Source organism: Agelaius tricolor, unplaced genomic scaffold (assembly GCF_023055355.1).
Source record: "Agelaius tricolor isolate 1412-34295 unplaced genomic scaffold, bAgeTri1.0.p SCAF_2, whole genome shotgun sequence".
NCBI lineage: Eukaryota > Metazoa > Chordata > Aves > Passeriformes > Icteridae > Agelaius > Agelaius tricolor.
Genome location: NW_027269262.1, coordinates 34,045,006 through 34,054,641, shown reverse-complemented (window position 1 = coordinate 34,054,641; position 9,636 = coordinate 34,045,006). Strand labels below are relative to the sequence as shown.

General features: G+C 41.0%; 2 protein-coding genes across 3 annotated transcripts in view; one reads left to right on the top strand and one right to left on the bottom strand.

The window, feature by feature from the left end:
* The first annotated feature begins 38 nt into the window (after window positions 1–38).
* ABITRAM (actin binding transcription modulator) lies at window positions 39–4,000 on the top strand. 2 transcript variants are annotated; one of them, XM_071455651.1, is made up of 6 exons: window positions 39–268; window positions 348–399; window positions 2,580–2,709; window positions 3,403–3,479; window positions 3,551–3,620; window positions 3,689–4,000. In XM_071455651.1, exons 1-6 carry the CDS (start codon window positions 58–60, stop codon window positions 3,815–3,817), a joined length of 669 nt encoding a protein of 222 aa, XP_071311752.1. In that variant the 5' UTR covers window positions 39–57; the 3' UTR covers window positions 3,818–4,000. The 2 variants fall into 2 exon arrangements, with proteins under 2 accessions (XP_071311752.1, XP_071311756.1); XM_071455655.1 differs by lacking the exon at window positions 348–399 and having other exon boundaries at window positions 3,441–3,479.
* CTNNAL1 (catenin alpha like 1) overlaps window positions 3,840–9,636 on the bottom strand; it is a 58,249-nt gene continuing 52,452 nt past the window's right edge. The window contains exons 13-19 of the mRNA XM_071455630.1: window positions 8,749–8,799; window positions 8,495–8,649; window positions 7,663–7,711; window positions 6,812–6,868; window positions 6,573–6,692; window positions 5,338–5,421; window positions 3,840–5,238 (exon numbers count right to left, since the gene is read on the bottom strand). Coding sequence (XP_071311731.1) covers window positions 5,077–5,238; window positions 5,338–5,421; window positions 6,573–6,692; window positions 6,812–6,868; window positions 7,663–7,711; window positions 8,495–8,649; window positions 8,749–8,799 — 678 coding nt within the window. The 3' untranslated portion in view covers window positions 3,840–5,076. The remainder of the gene's footprint in view (window positions 5,239–5,337; window positions 5,422–6,572; window positions 6,693–6,811; window positions 6,869–7,662; window positions 7,712–8,494; window positions 8,650–8,748; window positions 8,800–9,636) is intronic.

The following is a 9,636-nucleotide window of genomic DNA, read 5'->3' as shown; positions in this document are numbered from 1 at the left end:
CCGTGCCTCTAAGCAGCCCTTTGTTTTTATGTGTATATTTTTCGGCAGCAATTTTTAATGTGCCTGGCTACTCTGGATAATAAATGCAAAGGTTTCCTCAGGGTTTCCCGGGGCGGGGCGGGGAGAGGGCCGGGCTGCCGCTGCCGGGGCCGCCTCCCGCCGTCATCGCGCTGCGCCGGCGAGGCGGGCCGGGCCGGGCCGGGCATGGCTGAGGGGGCGGCGGGGCCGGGCGGCGCCGAGCGCTACTTCACCCGCTGGTACAAGCCAGGTACCGCCGGGGGCCGGGCCGCGCCGGGCAGGGCCGGGGGGCGGCGGGGCCCTGACTCCTTTTTGTGCCCTTCTTGCAGACGTGAAGGGGCGGCCGTGCGAGGACTTCTGCGTGCTGCAGCACTCCAACAGGCGAGTGGCCGGCGGGGGTCCGGCGCCCGGGAGGCCTCGGGCTGCGTTGGGCCAGGGCGCTGCCGCAGGGCGAGGCCCGGGGTTGCGGCAGCTGGGACAGGCAGGGTCGGCCTGGGACACAGCACCGGGCGAGGCTGCGCTGTCCGGGAAGGTGGGAGGAGGGGAAAATGACAAATCGGCCTCCCCATCCTTAAATTGATCCAGTGAGAAACAGAGACTTGGCCTCTTCCCCCCTTGACGGCCCCCCACAGCCCCTCGTGCTGTTCAAGCAGGGCCTGTGGTGCTGCCCTCGCTCCCTCTCCTGCCGAAAGGGCCCCATACACCGACCCTAGGGGCGTTCATGGAAAAACTGGACGTGGCGCTCAGTGCCATGCTCTAGTTGACACGGTGGTGGTCGATCATAGGCTGGAGTCGATCTCAGAGGTCTTTTCTAACCTAATTGATTCTGTGATCATCAGTAGCAGAATAGCAACGTTCCAAAAGGCCTTTCTGTAATGACATTTTGAAGGAGTCTCTTTACCTTGATTTAGAAATCCTTCCATTTGAACAAACATTTAGCTTTTTCTAGATAAAACCTAATTACTTTTCCATGCACATGTACTAATGGATGGTGAAGGCAAGATAGGAAAGTGTCTTGCTTCTGCTTGGATGTAGCTGGATATCCAGTTATATGGAGTAAATCAACCAGTACCTGATGTGTAGTCTCCTTCCATACCTTACCTCCCCCTGCTGCAGCCTCTTAGGGCATCAGGAGCATTTCTGGGGTGTTCAGTCCCAGAGGGAAGAACAGAACCTGCTATCCACACAAAAACTGCCAGGGCCAGTGGCTCATGGGTTGAGGGAAGGTGAGACAGCATTTGTGTTCCCAGTGAGTTGTCTGCTCTGGGAATTCAGAGTAAAAGGAAGGGTATGCTTGGCACAGGGCAGAACCATTGCCTAGCTGCAGCCTTTGGAATTGGAGCTTCTCTGTGGCTGTTTCCTGCAGTCCTTCCTCCATTCTTTCAAAAGGGAAACCAGAGTACCTTCAGATAACAGGTGTGACAGTAACAGCCAGGAAGGACACCCTTCCATTTGTACTGAATACTGAATATAAGGTTACTAGAGTTTAAATTCCACTGATTTGTTCAATTGTCCTTGAAGACTGTTCTGCTACTTTGAATTCTGAAATATCAGGACCCTTGGGCTCCACAGCAGCTTAGCCAGATGTTCTGTAAAGTATTTTACCATTATTATGTATGGGGCTGTGGCTCAGTGTGCTGTTTGTAGGCAGTGTGAAGTTGTCTCTTGATTTTTTGTTTTACAAGGTCTCAGCTCCATCAGGTGACAGCTCAAAGATAATTTGTCATCTTCCCCTTAGAAGGAGGCTGGGGTGAAGGGAGGTAGCTTTGCTGCTAGGACATGCTGGATGCATTTACCAGGATCCAGCTCCCTCTTGTGGGAGCTGTGCAGCCAGAACTCCACAGGAGTGTGGGGAGATGGATACAGCATCCACAGGGAGAGATCTGGTTCTGTGCCCTGGTTTTCTCTGCAGTCACTCTTGTGTTGATTCTGGTGCTTGCTGTAGGTTTTGTACTCTCAAACAGAATAGCTTCCACTCCCTTCAGTTACTGGCAAGTTCACGCTTCTGCATTAAGTATGGTTCTAGGCCAGGCAGGCTTGGTTTCTTCAGCCAGGCTCATCTCAAACTGTGCAGTGTCATGGTAAGAAATAACTGTCCATTAGAAAAAATGAAATGCATGCAGCAAGTTAACTAAGGCCCAGATCACCGAAGGATTCCTCAGCTGTTCACTGCATAGGGCCTTTAGCTGTTGAGAAACACTCCTTTGTGGTACATTTTGTGACAAAAGTACACCATGCTTTACTTGTTTATCTTAACCTGAGTGCCTATTTCAGCTACTGGCTGAAATGAACCAGCCATGCTCTCATGCGGTACAACAGATAGAACAGCAGTGGTTTTCTTTCAGTAAGAAGTGTAGGGCTTTTGACAGTCCAGTCTGGTATCTCAAAATGAAGCATTTTCCATGGGAGTGGCTTTAGGTCAGAATGCCATTTTCATTCAGTTTGGCACAGCAGGTGTCAAACAAGATAGGCAGAGGAGGTTGTGGGATTTGCTTAGAGCACAAAGGAGTGGCTTCTTAAAACTACAGTGGAATAATTATAATCTTTTTTCTTTTTTGCAGAATCTGTGTCATCACCTTGGCAGAAGCCCACCCTCTTCTTCAAAGTGGGAAAACAATTAAAAACATTAATTACCAAATCAGTGCAAACTGTAGCAGACTTCAGAATAAGGTCTCTGGGAAGTCAAAAAGGGTATGGCTTTTTGATTTCCTTAGTTTTCATTTTAATCTCTCACACTGCCTGAGATCTTTCTGTCCTTTCTTGGAGAGAAACCCAGCAGGCTACTTCCGTATTTCATTTAAAAATCAGCCCCTCTGCACTTGAAGAATTTAGACTTCCTCAAGGGGAGCCTGTCTGGCTGTCCCAGCCAGGATCTTGCAGTGCTCCTACAGCACTGGTGGTTTCCAGTGTTGCTCAAACACACTCGCTTCTAGTAATTTTTTTGGTAGTGTACAGAGGGACATAAACATCCCTGAAATAATAAAAATTTATTTCCAAGAAGATGTGAAGGATTTGGAGACTAGATAGTAGATGGGCCAGTTCAGCATGGTGGGTTTTTGAAGGTGCAGTTTAACTTGCTTACACCAAAATCAACGGTGCTGTTCCTCTCCTCTCTCCCCTGACTTTAGTCTCATCAAAATACAAGTTTGTTAGTCTGCAAGAAACTTGATTATGACTAAATCTGTCGGCTTGTAACAAGCTTCTATTTGATTTGAGCACATAACTAAGTTGGCATCTTCCCTTCTGTAGCAAAGCACAGCTCTGGAACTTGGAATGACCCATAACTATCACACGTCCTTCCTTTTAGACATTGCTGATGGTAATACTTTTACAAGTCCCATGTAATTAAAAGCACAGATATGTTTGTTTGTTTTCCAAATGCAGGGAGCTCAGTTTTTAACAGAACTTGCCCCTCTGTGCAGGATATCTTCATCAGATGGAGAGGAATACACCATTTACAGGTAAGATTTTTCCCATTTTTTCCTAACCTTGTCATACCCCACACATCTACAGAATCTGAACACTTTTGCAGTTGCATACGAGGGCGGCTGATTGAAGTGAACGAGAACATCCTTAGCAATCCTGCTCTTCTGCAAGAAAAGGTAAGACACTTTCTTGTTCTTTATTTTTCAGATTTTATTTCACTGCTAACTTCAGTCTCGCTTTTTAGCCATCAACTGAGGGGTACATTGCAGTGGTTCTACCCAAATTTGAAGAAAGCAAGAGTATAACTCAGGGACTTCTGACGCAGAAGGAGTACGAGGAAGTTTTGATGAAACGCCGCAGTTCTGCTTCATGAAATCAACTCTACACTTCCCATCTGTGTTTGATACTAAATAAGTGACTTTTATTGTACACTGTGAGTTTTATAGTATGGAAAAGGCCCAGTGCCAGTTTTTAAAAGTGGAACTAAAATCTTTGATTCATAAAAGAATAAACCAGTTAAAATAGTTTGTATATTAAAATTTCTGTAAAAACTTGACATAAAGTTGGTTTTTTTTCTCTGAATTCTAGCACTACAGGTTTTTAAATGAGCTCAGAATGATATGTTGGAAATTATTTATGTTCCACAATCAGCTTTGCTTCTGCTTAATGCAAGCATAGTACATACAGAAAAATCATAGCATTTAGCTATCATGTAATTTAGCTAAACTAATACAATATGGAGTTTGACACAGGTGAATGGAAAACAAAAATGCAACAAAAGCCTGTGTACAAAGAGCAGATTAATTTGAAAATACATATTTCACACCAAGTTGTATTTTCATGGTATCCTGAAGTCAAATAATGCCCTTTGTACAGAATTTTGTAATAATCACCATCTGTTTTCTTCAATTTTAAATGGCATAGGTCAAGTCTGCATAATATTTTAGTGGTTCTACAGGCAACTCAAATTCTGCTCAGTTAGTTTTAATAAAAAAGAAAGCAATAACTGCCATCTACAAATAGGGTAAAAGAAAAAGGGTTTAAGTCAAAACTATTAATCACTTAGAAATACATTTTTTGTGGAGATAAATCTTGTAAAGATTAAAATTCAGAGGTGAATCTATTGAAAGAGGTTTGGTTTTTTTCCTAAGACTACTTCATTGCAGGTATAACTTGTAACTAAGGTAACATTTCAGTGCTTCAGGCCACAGCCTTTCAGACTATATTCCTGATCCTGCTTTATCAAATACACAGACTGAAATAGGCCAGAGATGAATTTACAGACTTCAACAGTAGTGTTACATGTAGCATATGCAGCACAGGGGTCTTTATGTAAAATGTCTATTTAGCAGCATCTTTGGGTTGACACATCCATTAAGACATTCAGAAGCATTAATTACAAAATCGGTATCAACAGCGAGCGTAGGAAAGGCATTCACATTATAAAAATACAGAACATTTAGACTAGTTTGTGTTTTAATGGCTAAGTAATGGGACATCTATTAGATGTGACAAAGGTCAACAGTTTTATATCAAATTAACCTGGCTTGACTTTCCACAAATGAAAGCAGTATTGAAACTTCAGCAAGTGTTATTTTCAAATGGGAATTCCTGCATTTCTCAGTGCTATGATTACTTGCTCTCTAAAAACGTCATGTTTGTTACATGATTTTCTAAAGACTTGATGCCAAATGTCTCCACTCTTCTTTCTGGAGTACGTGCATTTGTACCAGTTCGTATTCTGTCTTCTTTCCATGGTGGAGCAGGCTTAAGACAACCATTTCCCGCTTTATTCTGTGTATGTATATAAGAAAGATTTCTTAAAAACAACCAACCAACCCAAGCAAACAAACCTCAAAAGTTTTAAATAGTGCAGATTAAGCTAGTACTCACCTTTCTCAGTAATTTGCAGCAAAGTGGAAGAAGTTGACATAACAGAGTCATCACATTCCTTGTTTTCAGAATGCATGCATCAACCTAAACAAGACAATAAGTAGAGTAATACCTATTACTCTATACTTGTGTTAGGCAGTTGTTTTTGGCATGAGATGATCTGTTTTGAACTGGGTTAAGTAATACTTTTCCTGTTAAAATATCTCCTAATCAAATGGGTTTGCCTACTTTTTTTAAACTTCTCTGTATAGTACATGTAAAACAAGACCATCCCTTCTGTTAAGCACAACTTGAGCAGACACATCCCAAGAGGATGAACTACTAATAATACTATATTAAACAGTAACAGAAGTCTCTTGGAAAGGAGCTCTTAAGATCTAAGCATGAATCATCACAATTCTTCATGGTTTTCCTTTTGCCAGCATGATTTAGAGAGCCAAGCATCATTTAAGCCTTAGTTTGATGTTACACTAAAAGTTATCTTAAATCTTAACACTCAGCACAGGTCACAAGTCTGAGCCCTCAGACATTAATTTGAGAACCTGTTACTGCTATGTACTGGTACATCACTGTATAAACAGACTGGAGTTCCCATTTAATTTAGAGGGTATAAAACAAACCATGCAGTAGCCCCAAGGTGCTCAGTTTGGTTCTGAGTGGCTTCCATGCTTTAGCCAGTTTCACACCTCCTATAAAACTGAAACTTTTCCACAGCCACATGCAAACAAACATCCAGCTGCATGGAAATGGTCTTCCTCAAATTGATTGCTGCTGGCTCAGGGATACTGATCCCCTCTGATCTTTGCAGATCTACTTCTTGTATTAACAGTGATGAAACTTTCACTGTCTATGTAGTTATTTATAGCAAATATGAATATCAGAAAAAAAACCTGCACAGTCCAGGGTAGACGCTGCCTACTGAGAATCAAAGGTGTTTCAGTAGTGGAGGAGGGGGTTTGGAATTTGTTACATTTATATTAAGCATCAGTAACAGTAATAACAGTAATTATTACAGTGGCAGAAATACATATTAAGTTCATTAAAATTTTGATCCCTGAAGTCCATACTGAGGTACACCTAATTACAGTTCCTGTTTATCTGAATGGCATTTTAGTGGATTACAGTACTACTGCAACCTAATTCCATATTTTAACTGAAGCATAAATTAGTAAATTACTTTATTTCAAAACAAGTTAAGTGTTACTTTGAGAAATATATATAGTTTTTTACTGTACCTTTGTAAATGTAGCACTTTTACCCTGAGCAGAAGCTTTAGCTGTTGCCTGGAGCTGCTTGCACATAGAGATAAGTTTTTCAGCCTCCAACAGAAGCAAAGGCTTGTCATCATCACGTACCTGGTATGTTGTCCAGGAAGACAAAATAACTCTGTGTTAAAGACTCCAGCATCAAGTTAAGGGAGAAGACAGCAAAAGCAACTTCTAAGCAGTATTACTGATATCATAAGATACATCACCTGATCAGAAAGAGCATGAAGAGCTGAAGCAAGCTTTGTGCCTTCTGTGGCAAAAATCTGAAAGGAGGAGAAAACATGTAACAAAATGAATCATAACAGAAGGTAAGGTTTTTTCCCTCCTGGTTTAATAGTATGCTTTTAAGTAAAAAGGTAGCAGGAAATACTTGTAATAATTGTATACATCTACAATTCACAAGTCAGCAGTTTGCAGTGACTTCTGAAATAACAACTACACAGCAAACTGCCATCCTCACAGATGAGCAGAGTTTAAAGGCTTTACCCTTACATATAACAAAACCCCCAACTTCCAATTATTTTTTGCACGTGGCAGCTCACAAATGTTTTGTGATGACACCTGGTCTCTTTGTTTATTGTCCTTTCAAAGGTAACAAGTCTCCTGTTACACACAGGTATGCATTCTGGAAATAGCATTTCACATCCCTTCATTTGGGCCATTCTGTTTGCATTGTGCAAGTTTTTACATCTTCTTTCTTTCCCATGAAAATCCTGCTGCTCAGACTAGGATTTAGGATCTGTTAACAATACCAGGGACTGAGCTGCGTGACACAACAAATACTACAGATGTGTTGAAGTCCACTGTATATGCCATAATGCCTGTTTGCTATCCCTCCTCCTAGCTGGAATCTATCAGTGTGATGATCCTGTCTGAAGCTATTACTGGAACACTGGAAGTTCACTTTCAGAATATGTATCAGAGTTAGGCTGCTCAAAGTCTAGAACTGCCAGTCAATTCATGGTACATTGTACTTATGTGTAAGGAATCAGACACTGAAGTTCCTGTTTGGCTTCACTCAGAGTGTCTACGTCCTGTTTTGTTAAAAATACATTACCTCTGCCTGGTGAAATAAATCTTGAGTAGTTTTCAGAAGTCCTTCTCCTCTGTGAGAAATAACAAAAGCAGAAGATATGCCATTTACAGACTGCAGATTATATTGCTTGCTACTTACAAAAATTATAGTCTCACCACTGAACATTTTACAGTTCACACCAGTGAACTGTAAATATCAGTCTTTTAGAAGATACTAGACACAACTACCTACAAGAACTGACTTAAATATATTATACAAACACCTCAGTAGCTACAACACTGTTGGGGAATTAACAATGGCTCAGTTCTCATAAGCTGAACAAGACTAGAAATCCACATCTCTGGCATAATGAGTATTATTGGACTAGCAGGTAACAAAAAAGAAATCTCAACTCTGGTAAAAAAACCCCAAGCAAACCTAAATTCTTCAAGTATGAAAGCTGACATTGCACAGGCAAGTTTCAGATAAACACTTTTCAGTACAAGGATCAGTAATTCTCGTCTACAGTACTATCTCATCTACAGGTATATACTTGTGCTTTAATTCCCTTAATTTTCAAAGTATTTATGAACATGATTCTTAAAATGTTTTCCGTACCCAAGAGACATTTAAATAGATGCCCTCCAACGAAACAGATGTGAAGCCCTTTAAAAATAAAGTTGGGTTTAAAATTAGGGTTTTTTTAAACAGTTCAGAAATTTACAGAAGTTTATAAAGCCTACAGATGGAATAAAGTTCCTTTCTAAAACAGTCCCAATTATTATGCTCTGAAAATGAAAATTTGTTCTTTCTTATTATAAACACTGTTAATGCTCTTTTTCCCACCAAAATTTGCCATGTGTACTCTAATTACCTGGTAAATAAATACATGGAGTAGGCCATACTTGACATGCCTTGTCCATGCTGCACAATCTCATTCTCCTGATCCTCCCATTTCTCTGTCTCAGAATCCACATCAGATGTTAGCAGATGCAATTCTAATCCAAGCTTTGCAATTTTTGCCTGTTCCTATAAATGGCAAGCATATTTATGGCACTTAAAAACACATTGTTCAGACAAGATAAAAATATGAAAGGAGTTTTCTTTACTAAAATGATGCCATCTTACCTCAGAATCTAGTTTGACTGGCTTTAATGCTTTCAGATTTGCATTATGCTTCTGTTTCAAACAAAAAATAGCATTTTTAAATAAAAGGAACTTGTAATAATTTTACTTGCAAATCTTAAAGAGATAGCTCTATATTCAGAGAAAGACTTTGCAGGAGAGTTCAAGAGGTTCAAACAAACTTCTCAGCAGAAACTGAGTACCTGTTCTAATCTGTCTGTCCTGAAATGGCAGGTGCAGATGCCCTGAAATTGCAAGGAAAAGACTTCCTCTACAGTTCTCAGGCTCCACTTCCTAATGCAGTACAGTCTCTTCCCTTTAACCTGTAATTCCTCAATAATACTCAGGACTAAACAGTCTTAAGCAAGTACTCCTGCACTGATTTTTCTATCACTGATGGTACTGATATAACAGAGATGCTGATTTGGCTAATAGCAAGCTGACCTAGGCTACCACCCATACAAATGCTGCTGTGAGGAGGCAGCCCATTATTCTGTGCCACTCTGGAGAAGCAGCTATAAGCAAATACTGACCCTGATCTTTTCATGGGTTTCCTTCTTTTTTTTTAAGTCATGAACTATCCAAAATATAAGTCTAGCTGCAAGCCAAGTATTAGCTCATAATTAGTAGTACTGATGTGAGCGGACTACCTGGTAAGGCAGTGCTTGCCAACTGCATGACACACTTAGGCAGTAATTCATAATTTATTTCGTAATTATTTGCTGTTCTTGGCTTTAATTTCATGTGCTGGTGCTGTCTCTGTGCAAAGACAGCAAAACCACCAGACGTGGGAGGCACAGTCCACATTCAGAAACCACTGGACTGCAGAGAAGTAGCTGGTGTCATAACTTGGAGAGATGTGAGGCACAGGAGGAGGCTGGGTAATCTCAG

Coding starts and splice junctions, on each gene's coding strand:
- ABITRAM (XM_071455651.1), top strand. CDS start 58: ATGTGCCTGGCTACTCTGGATAATAAATGCAAAGGTTTCCTCAGGGTT. Junction 400..2,579: donor GTGCTGCAGCACTCCAACAG/GCGAGTGGCCGG, acceptor TCTTTTTTGCAG/AATCTGTGTCATCACCTTGG. Junction 3,621..3,688: donor CTGCTCTTCTGCAAGAAAAG/GTAAGACACTTT, acceptor CTCGCTTTTTAG/CCATCAACTGAGGGGTACAT.